The sequence below is a fragment of the Natator depressus genome, chromosome 5, assembly GCF_965152275.1.
Source record: "Natator depressus isolate rNatDep1 chromosome 5, rNatDep2.hap1, whole genome shotgun sequence".
Taxonomy (NCBI): domain Eukaryota; kingdom Metazoa; phylum Chordata; order Testudines; family Cheloniidae; genus Natator; species Natator depressus.
In genome coordinates this window covers 68424767-68447795 of record NC_134238.1, presented here as the reverse complement: position 1 = coordinate 68447795, position 23029 = coordinate 68424767, and the positions used below count along the sequence as shown (strand labels likewise).

At 40.0% G+C, this 23029-nt stretch overlaps 1 protein-coding gene across 1 annotated transcript in view; it reads right to left on the bottom strand.

Annotated features, from left to right (window-relative positions):
• Positions 1–23029, bottom strand: part of MAN2A1 (mannosidase alpha class 2A member 1) — a 202369-nt gene that overhangs the window by 127473 nt on the left and 51867 nt on the right. Inside the window, exons 4-7 of the mRNA XM_074952939.1 lie at positions 16401–16572; positions 6748–6875; positions 5150–5323; positions 551–737 (exon numbers count right to left, since the gene is read on the bottom strand). Coding sequence (XP_074809040.1) covers positions 551–737; positions 5150–5323; positions 6748–6875; positions 16401–16572 — 661 coding nt within the window. The remainder of the gene's footprint in view (positions 1–550; positions 738–5149; positions 5324–6747; positions 6876–16400; positions 16573–23029) is intronic.

Sequence of the window (23029 nt, the reverse complement as noted above, 5' to 3'; positions counted from 1 at the left end):
TCCCCACCCCTAACCGCCCCCTAGGACTCCTCCCCCTATCTAACCCCCACCACTCCCCGTCCCGACTGCCCCCCCCCAGAACCTCTGCCCTATACAACCGTCCCCTGGTCCCTGCCCCCTGACCACCTCCCCCCACCCCCCGCCGGGACCCCACCCCATCCAACTGCCCCCTGCTCCCTGACTGCCCCCCAGGAGCCCCTGCCCCTTAAACAACCCCCCCGGCCCCATTACCATGCCGCTCAGAGCACCATGTCTGGGAGCCGCACCGGAGCCAGACACGCTGCTGTGCTGCCCTGCATGAGCACACGGCGGCGTAAGTGCGGGGAAGGGGGGACAGCAGGGGAGGGGCCGGGGGCTAGCCTCCTGGGCCAGGAGCTCAGAGGCTGGGCAGGACAGTCCTGGAGGCCGGATGTGGCCCGCGGGCCGTAGTTTGCCCACCTCTGTCCTATAGAATCGTCTTTTTTAAACACTAAAACAAGGAAGTTGTGATGTTAGTATCGCCTTCAACAAGTACAAATTACTGAATTCCACAATACTTTCAATACTGTACCTGTGCTGAACATTCCCAGCATGAATGGCCTCAGGAGGAACTCTCCAGGGACAACTTACTCTTCCCCCAGGAAGACGCTTAAAATCAAACTGGCAACAGATTTTAGGATCTGGACCACAAGTATGAGGAACGTCATAGCTGTAGAAAGGCATCATGTGGCAAAGGATATCTGTATTGGATCCCAAATCTAAAAGTACATGAACAGAATAGATCTATAAAATAAAGCCATATTTCATTGTCTAAACTAAATTAACTAACTGTCTGGGCCCAATCCAGGAGTGCTTTTAATATGCCATCTTAAAATACAGTGCCATTTTGGAGATCTGAGCCCTGACACTGCACCATTTAAGTCACCAGGCGTTTTGCCATTGGCTTTAATTAATGTAGGATCAAGTCTCTAATGATTAAGTTACCTTAAAGACAATACCTCAATGAATAATGAATTGTACCTGAATTTTCCTAAATTCTGTAAAGACAAAATCCATTCTTCTATGTGTTTTTATAATTCAATTTTTCAGTGGTGCTTACTCAAAACAATTCCTGCTGATTAATTTGCATGGAGAAATCATTTATTTATTTAGCTCAACATCAGCAACAACTCTGTACTGAACTAAACAATTATCTCACTGAAATAAGACAAAAAGGTACATTTTTCAATAGGTCAGATTCTCTTTTAAAAGAAGAATTTAAAATTTTAGTGGGCATCTCAGGGTTTTCTCTTAAAGAGGTTCTAAGTAAAACAGCATCAGGAAATTACTATAAGAAGATACTGATAAAAAGTAAATTAAACAAGAATTACTATCATGATTTTCTTACACTTACAATCCTTTGATTAGATATTAAATACTAGGATTGTGTTTGGTAGTTGGATATAATGTAAGTCAACTAGAAATTTTGGCATCTGCAGAATCTGCATGCAATGTGAGCTTAGTCATAGGAAGCAACAAGTAGAGCAGATTGCTGACTATATTGCCCATCTATCTTTGTGTACCATCTATTTACATCCTTTGCTTTCAATATACCTGTAAACTTCCAAACACAAGAACTCACCAGATGATTTTACACCAGAGTTTGGAGCTTCCCACTCATTCCCACTTTAAATATATGAATAATTCAGTAGAGAGGACAGGAAGAGGGGTGTGGTCCTGCAGCTAAGAATAAAGGCTGTTGTAACATGAACTGCTGTACTGTAGGAAGAGGGATACTGTAGAGAGTGGAGACGATGAGTGAAGGGGGGGAGGGGAAGCCAACCAAACAGCAGCCCAGCTGGGGCCTGGTTTTCAATTTAACCTGACAAGAAAGAGACACTCTTATCCACTCAAAACTGACTCTAGTAAATCAAAACATCAGATCACTATGCATGAGAAGTGGAGTTGGAGGAGTTCTACACTGAAACCCAAAAAGAAAACATCTGAAAGGAGTGTTAAATTATTTGAATTAAAATATACAGCCTCAAGGTCCTTACCTTGCAAACACATATGCATGTGCTTAAAGCAACACATGAGACTACTGCCAAGCAAATGAATGGGACCATTCACTTCAATGGGCCTAACTCCCACATACCTTTTAAATGTTGCACATTCTGCTTAGAACATCCTTCCCAAACCACCTCCCTCACCTCATTCAAGCTCTCCTAAATATTCAGTTCTGCCATTTTGTCTATTAAAAGCAAGGGGAAAGAAATAATACAAATATCAAAAATTTCAAGATTTTTGGGGGGATGGGGGGAATAAAAATCTTAATTGTCACCCTTCTTTCAAATCTCCCCTTTATTACACTTTACACTTGCCAGTCCTGAAGAATTTAATTTGTAAACTTTTCAGGACAGGGACCATGTCTCCACTTGTTTTGAGAGACAAATCTTTTTTTTAAATCATCACTAAAAACATCATAATTGAAAGAGCAAACCACAACGCAGTTGGCTCTCTCATGGCCCTTTACCCATCTATCAAATAAGCAATACCCGCTTGGCTGGGATTACGATAATGGTATAAAAATCAATGCTGATGATAGTCATCTACGGTAGGGACACATTACAGATTTGGATTTCTATTTATCATCAGGTGGAAGGCGCTATAATTACATTACATACTAATGCTATGCTTTTAATACTTCTGCATTATTACACTGTAAACTGATTGGGACTGGAGTCATGTTTCTCAGCATACTACTACAATGGGGTCCCAATCTTGATCAATAAACAAACATGAACACCCTAGGTCCTCCACCAACTTTTGGTCATCAATTTATGTAAAACTAATACAAGCTCTAAAGTTAGCATGTAAATAATTTTTAACATTTAATATTTCATAGGATTTTACCAGGAAATATGCTTAATAGATTATGTACTAGATTGTTAATTCCCTAGTAGTCTTGAGTCAGCTACTTTTTCATGGTGAATTTGTTCAGTCTTAATTTCAAATTTGTTGAGACCTTACGACCTCTTAGCCACTCAAATCTAATTTCACACTCTCCAGGTGATTCATATCACTTCAGGACATCTAATATTAGGCAAGGGTGATCTACTAATACTTTTAAGTCTGCAGGTGATCAGCTTTTTAGGTGAGCTGCAAAATGGGGGTGGGAATTGGCTTTTTACTTCTTTATGGATGTGAAAAAAGCCCTGAAAGTTTTCTTTTAAAAATGTTTGATTTTTACCTTCGGGTCTTGGTTACACTTGAAACTACGGGAGAGTTAATGAAGTTACGGCAACACAAGAGACCGAAAACTGCGCAAGTGAGATAAGAGATTTTGATTTTTGCAGCTGGGGTCTTCTTAGTACCTATTTAACTCCAATGCCTGACAAAAAGATATGACACCTTCAGTTGAGATCCTGGTATTCACAATACATATATTCAGATATCCCCAATAAATCCTTTGCAATTCTAGGGAAGAAAATATACAACATTCCTGATGTTTTTAAGATAAAACAGCAAAAATAAGACAAAAAACAAAACAACAACAACAACACTTTTCTGGCTTTCTTTATCTATCAAACAAAAAAGGCCAAAACCATTTTAAAAAAATCATTTACAAGAAGAATTAAAGGTGACTTCAGTTCTGAAATACTAGAATACTCTGATGTGAACCCAAACCCCAGGACACTCACCTTATCATTGGTGTTTATTTTGACTACCATTTAGAAAAGCTAATGTCAAGTTAGAAATTGAGCAGCATACACAAAAAATAAGTTTAACAAAAATTACTCCAGGACGAAGACTGTGCTTAACAACTTCACTCCTCTGGCACAATGGAACTTTCAACAATAAGGGTAAAGCTAGCTCATGCAGTAGACGGAACTTTCTCTGGAGCCAAGCCGAACAAAAACTCCGGAATAAACTCCCACAGGAACTAATGAACATTACAAACCTCACCAGCCAACGTTTTAAGTGAAAGACACATTATTTTGACGAGGTCTTCTCTAAAACTGACAAATAGCAATGTTAATTATTTTTTAAAATTCTGAAACAAAAACATCCTTTGCATGCACTTCTCCCCCTGGGGAAAGAATGAACAAACTAATACATGACAGATTTTATTCATGCTGCTTAATGCACTACTGGAAAGCACTCTGACACGATGGTAATGAGCATGGTGTAAATACATATACAAAACAGAATATACATTTCCAGCCAATATCCATCTGCTGACATTTATTTACTATACTGGATACTTTAAACCTGATCTATATCTTGCTTGTATTTTTGAATAGGGTTTGTTTGGCTAGAGCTGTTAATGAGACTACACTTTTGTTTTTTTACTAAAGCAGACCTGAATACCCAGTTAACAATTCTGATGTACTAGATTAAACTTTATCCTTTGCATTCTAATTCTACCACCCCAACTGTCTGAGAATATTAATTGCTCTGAAGAATCCTGCTTAGTAAAATTCTGTTTGAGAAGATTAATTATTCTGAAGTCTTGCTTGATAAAATTAAAAACAAATGGAAATCATATCACGTTCTACACCTTCAAATCACAGCAAAAATACTGAAAAACGTTGTTGAAATTTTTGTTGTAAGAAAAATGTGTCTCTCTGCACCCTTACTCCACTCTTCCCTCTTTTCCCTTTTTTTTTCTTCCCCCAACTGAAAAAAGTAAGAAGAGAAAACAAAATAGTGAGAGAAAGAGGGAAAAAATAGTTTCCCGCTTTTTACTTCTTCCTGCCCACTGAAGAAGTGGGGAAAACAGTTGTTTTGCTTTAAAATGTGAGAGAAAGTAACTTAAAAAAAATCACTTTTCTCCACCCAATTTTCCAGTGAAGACAGAAAGAACGTAGAAAAATAAGAAAAAAAAATTAATTTTTTTAATTCAAAATTAAATGACATTTTTCTTTTTCTCATTTTTGTCAGAAAAGAAAATTCTGAAAAAAATCAAAATTTTGAATACAACGAAATGTGTTCCTTTCTTTAAAAATGTTTTTTGCACCAGTAAAATATTAAAATTTTGACCAGCCCTACTTTTAATTACTTCATACATTCTGCACTAGGTCATCTGTTTACTGTAGAGGTTTACACAACTGTTTATTTAATGCCTATTTCCAGTTCTCAGGAGGTATAAAGCAACAAATGACAGTGATACCAAGAAAATAATACATACCCCAGTTCTGTCTCCAAAAAAATTCTAGTGTCTTCTGGGTTGCAAAATATTTTTTAACCGAGTAATGAACTCTCTGTATAAGCATGCCGGAAAATCCTGAACGTTTCAGAAGGTAAGTCATTGTTGGCGAATGCCCAAAGGGATCGACGGCCCAACCAGACTTCGGTTTTACTCCTGTTGAGCAGCAGAATGTCAGAAGTTTGTGTCTTTCTTACTTATTTCTCATTTCAAAGAAAGCTACACCCATACTATTCAACCCAGTGTTCAGAAAAGTCAAGTGGTGCAAAGCACTTAGTTTAAGAACACAAGAATTGCCATACTGGGTCAGACCGAAGGTCCATCTAGCCCAGTATCTGGTCTTCCAACAATGGCCAATGCCAGGTACTTCAGAGGGAATGAACGTAACAGGTAATCATTAATTGATCCATCCCCTGTTGCCCATTCCCAGCTTCTGGCAAACAGAGGCTGTGGACACTTCAGAGCATGGTTTTGCATCCCTGTCCACCCTGGCTAATAGCCATTGATGGACCTATCCTCCATGAATTTATCTAGTTCTTTTTTGAACTCTGTTATAGTCTTGGCCTTCACAACACCCTCTGGCAAACAGTTTAAGTAGATAAATGAAAGATAAAACAAGTCTGCTTAAGACACTTTATCATTACAAAGTCCAAATAAAAAAAAAGTATAAATATAAATAAAGCATATACATATATAATTACAAGTAGGCCAATCTCTTGCCCCTCATAAAAACCTGTACAATAGAATCTGTAGTATTTCCACTGTTGCTGTGTCCTGCATTTTTGTTGTGTCACAATATTTCATATTTTACTTAAAACCCCATGAATCAATTACAATTATACAAAAAATCTCAGCTTTCATTGAAGAAGTAGTAGTAAGCATCTGGCCCCTAATTCTAAAGAGAAAAGGTAGAAAATGTGAATGCTCTAAGCTCCAAAACAAGATGGCAAATAAAAAGGACCGATGCTTATTATTTTGAAAATCTCATGATATTTTCATATCATATTTTGGACCGGATTCATGAATTTTGAAAAGTTGGTAGACAATACTGGTGCTGCCCAATTCCTTCATGAAACCACAGGTTCACAGGTTCTATATTAAAGCAAATTTTATTCCTCGTGTATTATGCTTAAGTAATAAGTTTCTTCCACAGATCAAGACAGAAAAAATAATACTATGGAAAATAATTTAATTGCTCTTACCCTAAGAACCTATGTTTGCAAACTAGCATCACAAATACAGGTGCCAATCCTGCAATTTACAATGTAAAGGCAGACCACTACACCCACACAGTGTCACTGACTGCCACTTCAGAAATTGTGAATCAGGTCCAAAGTCACTTTTCACTTAGAGTAGACATGAACAATATTCCTCACATCTAGGCATTCAGAATCACAAAATCAGCAAAAACGTAACTATCTTTGCACAGATTTGTTTCTCTGAAAATAGTTTACCTTGCAATGATGCCTACTTATAGTCAGTCATCAAAACATTGTACAACACTTGCTGACTGACTTAGCTCTTTGTCAGTTTTTAAGTTTAAAACATCAAATTAGGGGACAAAAATTATACATATATACCGAGAGTCTTCTCCAGCCACTGATGTCCTTCTATCAGCTGGTCAATCAAAGCAAAGTAATGAGGAGAAGCTTCATCAGGCATGACCCATCCTCCTGTTACTATTTCAAACTGGCCATCTTCTATTAATCTAGGAGAAAAATATTTAGTAAACTTGTGTCCAGAAGTGCAAATCTGATTTAACAAAAGAATGCATCTATAAAGTAAAAATCCATGAAATTTAGTGTTCACAGTAATAGCATTGAGAATGTAAAAATTGAACTTCTATACCTTAAAAGGGAATATACTGTAGCTCTTATAGAATCCATTAATTTATTGCAATAGATGTTCACATGGGAATAGTGCCAAAAAACTCTAAATTTAACTATTTCACTGGAAACCATTTTAGCAGAAAAATTCATTTAATGAGCTTATCCCACAATCTCAATCCCTTTCCTATAACCAACCTACCTATGTGACAAAGCCACAAAATGCCCTCCACACTATCAAACATTCAGCTTCCCGTATCTTAATTCCCTTTATACAATTATGCACTGTCAATGCAAAAATCTCGCACATGCAAATATTGGAAGTCTAGGTTACTGTAAATTACGATGAATTCAGCAGAACACCACAGGGGATGCTGTATCAATTATGTTCTTTAATTTCAAGTGTAATTCAATAAAAGCCTCCATTTTAGAAAATTAATGAAACTTGTAAGATTACCTGTCTGCCACACAAACCAGGTATTGTGTCACAGAATTTAGATCCAATTTAATGCAGAGTACACAGGGACTTGCTTATAGCAGTCACTGCCACTCCCACTATAAAAAAAAGCCAAGACTATAAGGGCTGCTCAGCACTAACAAAAATGGACACTAAAATCAACCCTAAACATCAAATAAACCATATTTTGATGCTATTTTGACCAAACATTTCTGTATTCACACCCTAAGCACTACTGTAATAATCTTTGTACAAAATATGCCTTGGGAGGTATCATTTGAAAACTAATAACTCACTGGTCAATATCATCATGAAATGAATGTCGCAATACTGAGTAAAGTTATGAAATTTCCCCATATGATGTTAAAGGCACATATTCAAACTCACATAGCTTCAATTAGGTAGAACTGGTCAAGTTAGCCTGTCTTAACCAAGGGATGTATGTTTACACAATTTGCATACAAGATGTAAACAGAGTCCTCAGACACAAGAGTGTGAAAAAAAAAGAAACAAAATCTGTATTTCATTATGCACTGGTGAAAAGAAACAGCATAACACCTCTTCCCCACCAGACTCCATGTATCCTTTTTCTCAGTTGGAAATAACTTCATCTAAGAATCACTCTCAGGAAAATACATTTCAAAAGGTGACTGAATTATAAAAGTGAGGGAACAAAAACACCCAGTTTCTCTCTCCCTGTCTCTCTCTTTTCACCCAAGGCGACAAAAGAAACAGCCACTGGACCTTGTGAGCAGATCCTGGTCTGAGAATTTGGTCAGCAATGCACCGAAAATCTGTGATAAGAACTTCAGCTTAAATCAAGTCTAATTTATTAAGTTTAGTACTAGGAAACATTTCATCTTTATTCTTCTTGTAACCATTTCTGATCTTAATGACTTAATACTTGTACTCACTTAAAATCTCTCTCTTTGTAGTTAAATAAACTTTTTTTGTTCTTTAAATCAAAAATCATCCAGTGTTGTGAACTGTTTTGGGTAGCTCCATTTAAGAAGGCAAGTTGTTGTATATTGTTCCCTTACAGAAACAACAAATCTAAAACATCTGAACAGTCCTGGAGAAAGCTGGGAATTACAGAACACACATTTTTAGGGGAAAATTCAGGACTGGGAGTGTGTTTGGGTCACCCTGCAAGTAATAACCCAGGCTGGTGGAAGTCAGTGTGGCTGGTGTTTGCTGACAGGCTGCTGGGATCATAGCGCCTGAACAAGGACTGTGGCCATTCATGGACACTCAGGGTGTGACAGGCATGATGTTTGTGAGTGGCACAGGTGGGAGCTACAGCAACAAGGCATTGTGAAGCACCCAAGGTTGTAGGGCAGAGGTGACATAGCCCCTCATTGGTCTGAATTGCACCCCAAAATGTCATCGCTATAAGAGAAGGCCGTCTTTAAGGTAACCTGTTGCACCACAGAGACCCTAGATAGTTGTTAGCAATCTAACAATTTAATCTAACAATAGTATAGACTGACTTTACTATAGATCAAGTACAATAAAAGTGACTCTGCACTTTACAAGCACTAGAAAAATAGTTTTTAAACACTATATACAAACATATAAATAGCAAGACCTAAAAAAGTAGATAGTCTCAAAGCACTCCGATCATTTTTAACTTTCATAGCTAATTCACTCTACTTTTAAGCCATTCAGATCAGTGCTGAACAATTCATACATAACATGGGTACTGAGTTCCACTAATAATATAGTGCAATTCCTTTCAAAGGGTAAAGAATTAATTGTATATCAGATTGTGTTGGGTTTTTATTAACCAGAACAAGACAAAGTTGATTTGTTCCTCTTTGTGGAGATACAGCAATAGATTTCACACAGTAATTTTGTTTTTGCTTGCCATCCTGTTTTTTATATATTTTTTGTCAAGATTTAGTGAGGCTGATAATACTACCGAGCTCTGCAGAAGCTTGAAAGCTTGTTTCTTTCACCTAAAGAAGTTGGTCCAATAAAAGATATCTCACCAACTTTGTCTCTCTAACATCCCAGGAACAACACAGCTAAAACACTGCAAAAACAAATGTAACTGACCAATGTGACTGGTTTATAAAACTGGTAAAATCATGCTTCGCCCAAAAATCTCAGTGACAACTACTGTAATAATTATTTAAAAGACAGATTAAAAGAAAAAACATCAAAACAAGTCCTAGAAAAATGTGATCTCTAAGTATTAAATATCAAGGTATTAAATAAGGATCTTTCTAAGCACAGCCAGAAAGAAAGAAAGAAGCTTGATTCAAGCTTGATACCTCTGCAACCCACTGCCGAACAGCTATTAGTCAGGCAAGAAGATGGTTATCAGGAGATCACCTCTAATAAGTTAGCAATTTCAGCAGTACTTAAAAGTTTCCCATTAGCTTGTTTTACCATGCAAAACAAAGGGAAAGATATGTAATTATGCACATATTCTAGGACTAACCCCCTTACTTCAGACTTTTGTAGATGAAATATCTAAAAGGAGACTATGGAATCTTGGACACAAGCTTTTCTTCTCTCCTTGTAAACATAAATGTTGAATTTTTTAGTATGCTACATTATTCCAAATGGCTTTATCAGTGGGGATTTTAGATTACTTGGTGAATGGACTTTAAATTGTAGGGCCAAATTTTGCCACCTTTATTCACTTGGAGTTGTACTGTACTCTGTAAAAAAAAAAAAAAAAAAAAAAAAAAAATTCCCATTGATTCAGAAGCCATTTGCACAGTAAGGTACTAAGGGGCCAGATTTTAAAAGGTATTTAGGAAACTAAAAATGCAGATAGGTGAAATAACTGAAATCAACCTATGTGTTTTTGAAAATTCCACTAAATCCCTATCTGCATCTTTAGATACTTTAAATACATTTTAAAAATTTGCCCTGGTCACTAGGAATAGAGGTGGCAAAATTGGGTAGTTTCTGAACTTCTGTATATTGAGTATCATGGCAGTGGAGGCCACGACCATGGCAAAGTCCTGGACAAGTGGAGAGTCCAGAACAAATTGCCAAAGTAAATCTGCTGCTGCTGCCTGATATGCCACCAGCATGGAGACTCTCAGTGCTGGTGCTGATGTAATCAGTACTGCACTCAACAGATGCCCCCAGGCCAGAATCAGCATCAATGGTACAGTGTCCTGGAAGTTTCAGTGTGATATCAGGGAGTGGTTTGACAGACCTGCTCCATCCCACATCCTGGAAGTGGTATGGTGGTGGTCTGTACTCTTTTTAGAGAAGGAAGAAGAGTTGCCACGAGCACTGGGATGGTCCCAGTCAGTTTTATGGGACTTTTTCCTTGGTGCCCCTGAGGAGGGTGAAAGACCCCTCCTTCTCTTGGGGGAGATGGCAGCACTGGAACACAGAGCAGCCTCATTCACCGAGTCTGAAGGAGACAGCCAATCAGACACAGGGCTTTGCACCAAAAGAGGCCTCATGGCATGCTCAAGAGGGTGTTGCTTCAAGCGTAATTCACTGACCACCTGGGTTCTTTTGGTGAACAACCTAAAGATAAGAGCACCGCTCCTTAGTACACTCCTTCCCTGAACACAGCAAGCACCTCATGTGAGGATCACTATTAGAAATTGCTCCCCCCCCACACACACACACATTACGGGTAGTACTTGAACCCTAGTGAGGGCATCACACAGGGCAATAAGTATCCTAACACTAACACTATCTAGAATACTACTAACTACATAAAAACTATATACATTGAAGGATAATTCTCAGAAAACAGATAAGTGAACGTGAAGTGATAACCACTGAGCTCCAACTCCAGTTATGGGTGGTGAGAAGGAACTAACGGGGGTTGGGGTGGCACCGCCTCATATAGCCAGGCGGCGGGCTACACCCACAAGGCATGAATGCTTTCTCTAAATTTACTGCTAGCCAAAATTCTCCAGCTCTTGTGTGGAATACACAGCTGCATCTACTTGAAGAAACAACATTAATTAAGATGATTGGCAGCGGTCTCAGCACAAGAATGGCCTAACAGTTAACCTTCTAGAAGTTTTACAGAAGAGTTTTAAAAGATGGGTTTTGAAGGAGGATAGTAAAGTAGTTGTGCAGATATTTACAAGAAGCTCTGCCCAAGCATGAAGGTCAGCATGAGTGAAATCACAAAGGTGCTTATTTGAAAATTTAACAAGTGGCCGATGGAGGCAGGAGTCAACATATCATTAGAGAATGTGAGATGACAGTAGGGTGGAGATAGGCTGTGAAGGGCCTTGAAAGTGAAGACAAGTAGATTATGTTTGATATGATAGAGGGGGCAAGCCAGTAGACGGGTGAGAGGAGAATGACATGGTCAAAGCAAAAAGCTAGGAAAATCATTTTTGCAGCAGCATTCTGAATGGATATGAGCAGGTCAAGATTGCATTTGTCAAGCCCAAAGAAAAGGATACTGCAGTAACAGACATGAGATGATGAAAACTGGGACAACAGTTTTAGCTGGATGGTTGGATAGGAAAAGCTGTATCTTAGAAATGTTATGCAGAAAGAATCAGCAAGATTTAGACAGTCTGAACATGAGGATCCAAATGAGAGGTCCAAGTCACGCAAGTTACAGCCCTGAGTAGCAAGTAGAATGTTGGTGCTGTTCAGCAACAGAGAGGAGGTAGCAGGGAGGACTTGCAGGGGAAGATTAAGAGCTCTGTTTTAGACTTGTTGAGATAAAGATGCATGCTAGAAATCTACTAGGACATGTCAGAAACAGGTCAAGATTTTAGTTTGAACAGAAGTACACAGGTTTGGAGTAGAGCGGTAGCGCTCTAAGTTGTCAGCAATGGACGGTAGTTGAATGTGCGTTTGTAAATGAGATTACTTAAAATTAAGGTGTAGAGGAAGAAGAGAAGGGGACCAATAACAGAGGCCTGTGGAAACCCCACAGAAAGTTGGAGGGAAATGAGGATCATTCAAAAAGAACATGTTTAAGGAGTGATTAGAGAATTAGAAGGAGAAGCAGGAAACAATAGTCATGAAAGTCAAGAGGACAAGATTTCAAAAAGAGCATGGTCAACATTATTGAAGTCAGCTGACAGGTCAAGGAGGCGGAGGATGGAGTTCTGGTGAGTTTTGACTAGAAAGATCATTGAGGATTTTGGCAGTGGAGCACAAGCAGTGGAAGCCAGACTGAAAAAAGGTCTAGAATAGAACTGGAGGAGAGGAACTACAGACAGCATCTGTAAGCAGCTCATTCAACAATCTCAGAAATCAAAGGAAGAAGGGTCGATAGCAAGAAAGACAAGTGAGGTCAAGGATGGGTTGTTTTATTTATTTTTTTAAGATGGGCAATACAAAGCATGCTTTTATTGTGAAAGAAAAGATCCAGAGCAGAGTGAGAGATTAAGAAAGAGAAGAGTAAAGTAGGAGATGCGAGTGGGCATGAGGGAAATCAGAAGATGGGATGGGGTGTAGTCACTGGGGAAAAAAAGAGGATGGGTTAGAGATAGAGAAAAGGTGAGAAACTTGTGTGCTAAGAGAAGCAGGAGACAGTTGTAGGAGGGAAAGGAAAGGCAAGCTGAGGGGGAAGGTCATTTAATAGTTTGTGTTTTCTCTTACAGGAAATCAGTGAGATCCTGTATGGAGGGAGAAGTGATGGCAGGAAGAGGAGAGGGAGTGTCAAGTGCGTAAAGGGTTCAGAAAAGATGGCTGGGATTGAGGACATGGGATTCACTCAAGTTAGAAACAGTGTTGCTCAGCTCAGAAGATGGCTGAACTGAAATAAGAGTGAATGAATTTGTAGAGGAGGAAGCCAGCCTGGTCACAGGATTTCCATCAGAGAAGCACCGTGGAGCAAGAGCAGGAGCAGGAGAGGCCCAAAAAAGCCCAGGGTGGAGGATAGTGAAGCACAGAGAGAATCAACAACCATATAAATGGAAGAAAGGGCAGAGGGTGGGGAGGATAGGGCTGAGAGCAGATCAGAAGTCTACAATGCAGAGGAACTGGAAGTCATGGACAGGCTGAGTGACAGGTCCAAGGAGGGGGTTGATGGGAAAGGGTGAAAGAGACCAAACAATGGTCAAAGATGGAGCATACAGCAACAGAGAAATTAGAGAGAGTGCTGTGTTTGGTGAAGACCAGATCAACTGAATGGCCCTTCTGGTGAGTGGGAGAGTTGAATCATGGCTTCAGGTCAAATGAAGAGGTGAGGACAAGGAAACATGCATCTAAGGGATCAGATGGGTCATCAGCATGGAAGCTGAAGGATTAACGTGGGAGACTGTGAGGAGAGGAAGAGAGCCACGAGTCTAAATCAAAGAGGAAAACTGATGGAGAACGAATTGGGTGGACAACAAATAACAGGAAAATGGAGGAAGAAAGGAGAGGAGAATCAGATGCAGTACTGTTCAAAAGAGGAGAAAGTCTGGTCCAGAGAATAGAATGTAAGAGAAGGTGATGCCTCCACAAAAGAGGGTAGTTGCATAGGCAGGGTCAGATAAAGGGCTCCAGGTCTCTCCATAGCCAAGAGCTGGAAAGAGAGAGATATGAAGTGGTCATGAACAGCTCTGGGTGCCTTTTTTTTGTTTGTTAAAACAGATATAGAATGGGCATTCCACACAAAACAAGAGAAGAGAAGGAAGGAATGGGGAGTGAGCTTAGGAATGGCACAAGAGGGGTGGAGATGGGCCACTCATCACTACCACTCTCTAAATTTCATTTTCTATCAAGAGTTTTTAATCAGCTTTCAGGATGTATAAGTAGGGGCATTGCCAGCAGATGGAGGGACGTGATCGTTCCCCTCTATTCGACATTGGTGAGGCCTCATCTGGAGTACTGTGTCCAGTTTTGGGCCCCACACTACAAGAAGGATGTGGAAAAATTGGAAAAGGTCCAGCGGAGGGCAACAAAAATGATTAGGGGACTGGAACACATGACTTATGAGGAGAGGCTGAGGGAACTGGGATTATTTAATCTGCGGAAGAGAAGAATGAGGGGGCATTTGATAGCTGCTTTCAACTACCTGAAAGGGGGTTCCAAAGAGGATTGATCTAGACCGTTCTCAGTGGTAGCAGATGACAGAACGAGGAGTAATGGTCTCAAGTTGCAGTGGGGGAGATTTAGGTTGGATATTAGGAAAAAAATTTTCACTAGGAGAGTGGTGGAACACTGGAATGCGTTACCTAGGGAGGTGGTGGAATCTCCTTCCTTAGAAGTTTTTAAGGTCAGGCTTGACAAAGCCCTGGCTGGGATGATTTAATTGGGGATCGGTCCTGCTTTGAGCAGGGGGTTGGACTAGATGACCTCCTGAGGTCCCTTCCAACCCTAATATCCTGTGATTTCCAAGGCTGTAATGTCTGAATCATAAATTAATTCCATAAAAACCCATTGAACAAGTCAAGTCAGAAATTGCCTAGGTAAAACTGCCTGGGCAAATTCAGTACTAACAATAAACCAGATGCAGTGACTAAGGCAAGAATATGCAGCGAATGGATATAGAGAAAATATTTGTAATGCTAATTTAAGAGACTACTATAATACTGAAATAGGTAAACCTCTTACTTCTGCAGCTCCCATTGCTATTTTACTCACTTTCCTCTCTTTCTCTGCTGCCACCCTACCACATAATCAGTCATCACCATCCATACCCCCTACTAAGTCCCACAACACAAATCCTAACGATATGTGCAATTCTCACAGACCTAATAAGATCCATAGGAAGTCAGCATCTTAGGAGTTCTATATGAGGGTCTAGCTGGAGACTAGGGGCAAGAAACGCAACAGTGTGAGGTGGCATCTTCCAGCCCATCCCCTGGTTCACATCCCACCATGAAGTACATAAATAAGGTTTCCAACTCTTGTGATTTTAATGAGTGTCTTGATATTTGTTCTTTTTATCAGAGTCCCAGCTCTTGGAGTTTTATGATTAAATGAGAATCTCAGATTTATTTAAGTTTCTAGCCCACATCTTTGGAAAGAAGTTTGAAAATGAGAAAAATGCACCTTTACAGGTTAAAAAACAGAAGACAAATACCTCCCCCTTTTTTTTAGCCTCATGATTTTTAAACCAATCATAATTTTGGAGGAGAACCTGACATGCTTTTTGATCACTTTGGGTTGGCAATAATGGGGAAATCTCAAACTTAATCTGTATTCATCTTCTACTCTACATTCGCAAGATAGATGGAGCAAACCAACTCATTTGAGAACTTTAATTTTGGTGGAAAATTCTTATTCTACTTAGAAGCCCCACAAGCGATCAGTTTACATTTTGAGGACTATCCCCACAAGTTAAATGGAGAGAGGCTTGCTTCCATCCCCCACCTTTTTCTTTTTTTAAGGGTAGCTTAAGATCACTGTAAGAAATTATCCTATTGTCATTAATAAAAATGTTGATACTTTCTCTAAATTTGATTGTACTCAAATAAAAAAAGTCCTTGAACTAGAGTTCAGCGAAGGAAGACAATTATTTTTTTATTGCTATAGCGTGTTGTCAAACACATCAAGGATTTTTTTTTTAATCTGATGAACACCTCAATTCCTAGATGTCCTAATAAAGGAACCCATTATCATATGCACATATTTTACAGAAAGATTCAACCTTAGCTTCAGGCCCAACTTATCAATGTTGAGGCCAACGTAACTTTTTTGTGTGTTGGGGATGGGAAGTATAAGTTAGGCTTAAAATGAAAACTCAATTGCAACTTCAGCTATGGAGCAGCTACTACTTGATCCAATATATGTACACAGATATTTTTTTTTTTTGGTTCTTTGCCAAATACAGTTGTCTTATATGCAGCCTGCCTCCAATTCCCTGAAAAAACCTTATTAAAAATTATGAAAAAATGAAAGTATAACCATCATCCAGCATAATATTAAAAATAAGATAACTTTAAGAACTGTATACTTTTATCAACGAAGCTCTAAGTTTATATATATTTAAGCACATCATTAAGAGTTACAAAACTCTACAAATATGGTATACAGCAGCAAATAATACAGATGTTCAAACCTTTTAACAGCATCCTTTTTCTGGCTATCTATTCCATCCCACCACTTTGAAAAGTAAGAGATTTCCGACCACATGAACTTCCTCCTGTTGTCTTCTTGCAATTTTACCACCATGTTGTTTAGGATATGTTGTGTCTGATCTCTGAAGTAGTCATCAAAAGTCTTCAACCAACCTGAGTTAAAAATAAGAATACATTGCATAAAATCTAAGTTTAAATGGTCCTACCTAAAGATTTTACCTCATCAGAAAAAGGGTTAGTTTTAAATGCTATTGTGTATCTCGCATTTAAATGCTCAAACCTTTCATACCATGGGCTATTTTGCAGTGCTAGACTTCATAAGTCTGTCTCTATTTTTGGTTTTGGTTTTACAATTTTTATATCTTTTTTTTTCTTTAAAAAAAAAAACATACTCAACTTAAAAACGTAACATTCCAGCCTGTAGTATCCTATTTACAAAAAGATAAATTGTCAAACAGCTCAGTTACAAAAGAGTCTTGTAGTTTTAGCATAATCCATGATGAAGTAATTGCTAGGGTAAGGAGTTTGGTTATAGTGGTGGAGGAACAGAGAAAAAAAATAGGAAGGAAACACAGAAAGAAAAGGTTTAAACAGAGAAGGACTGAAGCTTAATATTTGAAGCAGAAATGACCACTTAAAAAAAATGTAAGCACCACAAAGAAAGAATTTAAACTACTGACCCTGTAGCTTCCTATGCCTAGAAACCTGCAGCTATTGCTTCTTTTTGGTGGGATACCATCACCAGGGAAACACACCAAAATGCACTGCAGGCATTGATTCTGGGAAAGGAAATAAGTTGCCTGGGCCCTAGGCAGTGTGATTCCTCCCACCAGCTCAGTGTTCAAGCCCTCCCTGACCACTCCCCCATCAAGGCTTAAAGGACAGTGGGAGGCAGTGACCATGAAATGGTCGAGTTCAGGATCCTGACACAGGGAAGAAAGGAGAGCAGCAGAATACGGAGCCTGGACTTCAGAAAAGCAGACTTTGACAACCTCAGGGAACTGATGGGCAGGATCCCCTGGGAGAACAACATGAGGGGGAAAGGAGTCCAGGAGAGCTGGCTGTATTATAAAGAATCCTTATTGAGGTTACAGGGACAAACCATCCCGATGTGGAGAAAGAACAGTAAACATAGCAGTCGACCAGCTTGGCTTAACAGTGAAATCCTTGCTGATCTTAAACACAAAAAAGAAGCTTACAGGAAGTGGAAGACTGGACAAATGACCAGGGAAAAGTATAAAAATATTGCTCGGCCATGCAGGAGTGAAATCAGGAAGGCCAAATCACACCTGGAGTTGCAGCTAGCAAGAGATGTTAAGAGTAACAAAAAGGGTCACGGAGCAGGTCCTCAAGGAATCAATTCTGAAGCACTTAGAGGAGAGGAAAGTGATCAGGAACAGTCAGCATGGATTCACCAAGGGCAAGTCATGCCTGACTAATCTAATTGCCTTCTATGATGAGATAACTGGCTATCTCATCAGGTCAGGCTTGACAAAGCCCTGGCTGGAATGATTTAGTTGGGGATTGATCCTGCTTTGAGCAGGGGGTTGGACTAGATGAGGGGAAAGCAATGGACGAGTTGTTCCTTGACTTCAGCAAAGTTTTTGACACTGTCTCCCACAGTATTCTTGCCAGCAAATTAAAGAAGTATGGGCTGGATGAATGGACTATAAGGTGGATAGAAAGCTGGCTAGATTGTCAGGCTCAACGGGTAGTGATCAATGGCTCCATGTCTAGTTGGCAGCCGGTATCAAGCGGAGTGCCCCAAGGGTTGGTCCTTGGGCCCGTTTTGTTCAATATCTTCATAAATGATCTGGAGGATGGTGTGGATTGCACCCTCAGCAAGTTTGCGGATGACACTAAACTGGGGAGGAGAGGTAGATACGCTGGAGGGTAGGGATAGGATACAGAGGGACCTAGACAAATTAGAGGATTGGGCCAAAAGAAATCTGTTGAGGTTCAACAAGGACAAGTGCAGAGTCCTGCACTTAGGACGGAAGAATCCCATGCACCGCTACAGTCTAGGGACCGAATGGCTCGGCAGCAGTTCTGCAGAAAAGGACCTAGGGGTTACAGTGGATGAGAAGCTGGATATGAGTCAACAGTGTGCCCTTGTTGCTAAGACCACCAATGGCATTTTGGGATGTATATGTAGGGGCATTGCCAGCAGATCGAGGGACGTGATCGTTCCCCTCTATTCGACATTGGTGAGGCCTCATCTGGAGTACTGTGTCCAGTTTTGGGCCCCACACTACAAGAAGGATGTGGAAAAATTGGAAAAGGTCCAGCGGAGGGCAACAAAAATGATTAGGGGACTGGAACACATGACTTATGAGGAGAGGCTGAGGGAACTGGGATTATTTAATCTGCGGAAGAGAAGAATGAGGGGGCATTTGATAGCTGCTTTCAACTACCTGAAAGGGAGCTCCAAAGAGGATGGATCTAGACTATTCTCAGTGGTAGCTGATGACAGAATGAGGAGTAATGGTCTCAAGTTGCAGTGGGGGAGATTTAGGGTGGACATTAGGAAAAACTTTTTCACTAGGAGGGTGGTGAAACACTGGAATGAGTTACCTAGGGAGGTGGTGGAATCTCCTTCCTTAGAACTTTTTAAGGTCAGGCTTGACAAAGCCCTGGCTGGAATGATTTAGTTGGGGATTGATCCTGCTTTGAGCAGGGGGTTGGACTAGATGACCTCCTGAGGTCCCTTCCAACCCTGATATTCTATGATTCTATGACAGGGAAGAAGTTTCCAATAGCTCACCTGTCAGGTTTGCAGAGAGGGGATCTGAAAAAAACCCAGTAGGCCACACTCCCTCCCTCCCTCCACATACACAATCCTAACGCTTAAGAAGGGAGGTGAAGTACACTCAAACCCTCCTCTTCTCTAAAAGATGCGAGAGGGGCTGGATTAAAGATGCCCCAGCTTCGCCCTACATCCGTGGCTGGAGAGGAAGGTGAAGAGCCATGTGTTTTCCCCTAGAAGAAGGATGAAGAGGAATGTAGCCAAGTAACAGTGACATATGTTATATGGCTTTTAAAAGAAGCTAAACACAGGTACTGAGGGAAAGGATTTATTGCTAAAGGTAATTGGGGATGGAAGATGTGCTTTGTGGATGCATATCAATTCTACTGGCGTAAAAGACGAAGTGGAGAGTGAGGAAAAAGGGTGCTCTGCAGGATCTTAACTACCTGCCTATGCCTCAAGTAGGGCTGTGAACAGTCAAGACATGCATTATTTAAATAGAAAATTGCCTGTCCCATACTAAATCAGTACGGGACACCTTTTATCCCGTATTTCAACAAATTAAAAATATCATTATGAAAATCCAGTTTTTATTGTTACCTTACCTTCCAATGATACAAAGTTTGCAAAATTAGACAATTTAGTAATGCAGAATCAGTCCCATGATTTACTGAACCAATGTACCTATAGTGCAGGGAAATGGAAGGTTATACCTCACAAGTACTGACCCCCCTGCCAAACAGAGCCCCTTCCTGACCCTGGCCCTTCAGCACAGCTCCAGGGCACACAGCCCCATCTACTTGCCCTGCCAGACGGAGCCAGCACAGGGACAGCAGACGGGGAGACATTTAAGGACTGGAGTCAGCAGGGAGCCCTATCCAGCAGGGGACCCTTAATCACAGATGCATCTTCCAATCACTCCTCTCCCAATCCTGCTCCTTCAGTGCTCCCTTGTTCAATTCCGGAGCTGGGCCCCAGCAGCCAACAGTCTGATTGCTTCACGATGCAGAAGGTTTCCTCAACTGCCACATGGTTAGTTCCCCCCCCACACCCTTCATGGTTCTGGGCATCCCACCCCTAGCCCCCATGGGTCCAGAGTACTCCTCCCCCATCAGGGTACTAAGGAAACAGTCCCGTATTTTTGAAATACGATTTTGGCAACCCTAGAAGCGAGGACATCTTGCCATGAGATTCTTAACCCCCTCCCTAAAGACGCTATGAAAGTGGACAGGGAAATATTTCATTTCTCTCTCTTTCACAGGCCCTGCTGGGAGCATTGTTTCTTCACCCCCTTCCCCAGGGGTGTACAAGGAAGGGAGATGATCTCTTTCTACCTAGAACACAAGTAGTCTCTTCCTGTTCCTGATGTCCGTAGCTGCAACTCATATTGCTGTTTAATGACAACAAAGGGAGGCAACAGGTGGCTCTGGAGTGAAAGTAGCAGCTGCAGAGCACCCGTCGAGAGTAAGCACCAGATAAGTAACTTGCCTCTGTAAAGTTTAAACACTAAAGGGGATTTTTCATCAACAACCCCACAACTCAACACACTAGTCCAATACAGCTCTGGCAATAACTAGCATTAAATATTGCTTCAAGGCCAGCAGATTAATACAAAACAGTATTTTAGTGTGTGAAAACAAACAGAAAACCAACTATCCAAAAAAAGCTTCCTTTTTACTAAACAGAACTGCTCTGTCCAGGTATTCAGATCCTATGTACTTATCTTAGTGACTCAAATATTTTTTTTAACTAAAGTTTTACTTCTATTAGTATTGCAGAGCCAATACATTTTGGCAAAAATAAGCTAATTCTTTTCCAGCTCACACATCCAAATTGTTGACTAAGTTTCAAATGCAAAACTTTTATTATTTGTGATGTATGATAGCCACAAAGACTAAACCTTGACGTTCAGGTTTCAGATTAAGTTTGCAGAGCTGGCAGTTAGGGGGGAAAAAAGATCTTTTTACTCATAAATTGAGTAAAATAGATTTTTTAGGTCACAGAAGAAAAACGGAACCACCCTCAGTGCCAGTTTTCAGAGTGTAATAGCACTTTTGTGGTTTCCTTATGCAGCAGCATCTCTTTTAAGCCTCAACTATGATTATAGCTAAGCTTTTTTTTAATCATATTTAAAATCTAGAGGAATCACCTCACAATTCTAAGTTTTAATAGACAGATTTAGTAGTAGGGGGCCTAAGCTGTTCGACAGGGTTCCTCAGTGGAGGGAAAGTACATCTTACAAGGAAAAAGTAATTAAAATCAGATTGCTTAAAAACTAAATATAACGTACAAATTGTTTGAGATTGCAACAGGTTAACAAAAGTAGACAGTGAATTATTATATGCAGTAGTTTCAAGGAGACTGAAAAAGGAAAAGCAACAAACCAGAAAAATTTCTTATTTTCTCTAACTTGCTATTTTTATCAGCTATAACTTGCTGTGAACTACATCCATTCCAGGGAATGTTTTGTTGTGGAAGTTTTCATGCATTAAGAAGTGGGTTCAGAATTATTAATTGATTTTCCTTTCGCCTTTCAACAGTCAAAGACAAATATTTCAAAGATATTTATGTGAACCAGCATACCACTAGAGGACTGAATTATGAACTGTTTACACCATGAAGTTCTTCTGGAATAGTTACAAATATTGCCTAGATGACCTCTCAAGGTCCCTTCTAGTCCTATGATTACCATATTATCACACAATTAATAGAGAATGAATTGAAAGATAGCTTGTTACACTTTTTCCTATACACAGTAAAACAGGAACAATATAACACTAAATTAGCTTTTATAGATGCTATACAATAGAGTAATCAAGAAGTTTTTTAAGTTGAATGATATTTTATACATTAATGCAAAATTTAATACATTAATATGAGACCAACTAAAAAATCAAACAAGTGGAATATTTAGCAAAAGAGGCTGCATGTCAGGTACTACAGTGGAACAGCAGCAACCCTGAAAGCATTGTGTAAACCGTCTGGCTTTAACTAGCCCTTAAACTCTCTCTGTAGCTCCCAAAACTAAAAATTCAAAAGCCCCTAAAAATAGAACTAGAAATACTCCCCTTGAATTTTTGATAGTACTGGGAATACTGACAAGCACTCCTAGACTTAGTTACAAACCCTTATAACTGTCCCTTTTCTGAAATTTTAGAAACACGTCTTACGCTTTTTTGTATCCTGTAGTTAACTAATCTTGGCCCCTACAATGTCCACCCACCACCGGGCCCCGTGGGTAACATAGGGGACACATACAAAATTTAGTACTATTTTAACCTGTTCACTTTCCAGTTTTGTCCTGGAGTCTCCAGGAATTAAAGATTAATCTTTAATTAAAAATTATGTCATGTGATGAAACCCTCCAGGAATACATCCAATCAAAAACTGGCAACCCTAGCAGTAACTGCAGTTCTTTGAGATGTGTATCTCTATGGGTACTCCATTTCAGGTGTGCATGTGCCCCACCCGCCTTTGATCAGAGATTTTCATTAGCACTGTCAGTTTGGCCCGTGTACGCACAGCTGATATCCTTGTGTCCCGCACTGAGGCTACACCAGGCTGTGCAGGTAAACTACCCTCAGTTCCTTCTCCACCACCAAGTCTCAGAAGAAAACTCCAAATCAGAAGGAAAAGAGGGCTAGTAGAGGTGTCTCTCCCTATGGGAACTCCACTAAGAAATACAATTACTGCACAGGATAAGTAACTGTTTTTCTTCTTTGAGTAGTGTCCCTGTGGATGCTCCACATTTTTAATTAAAGCCATAGATGTAGACCAGCGATCGGCAACCTTTGGCACGCAGCCCCTCAGGGAAATCCGCTGGCAGGCCGGGATGGTTTGTTTACCTGCAGCGTGCACAGGTTC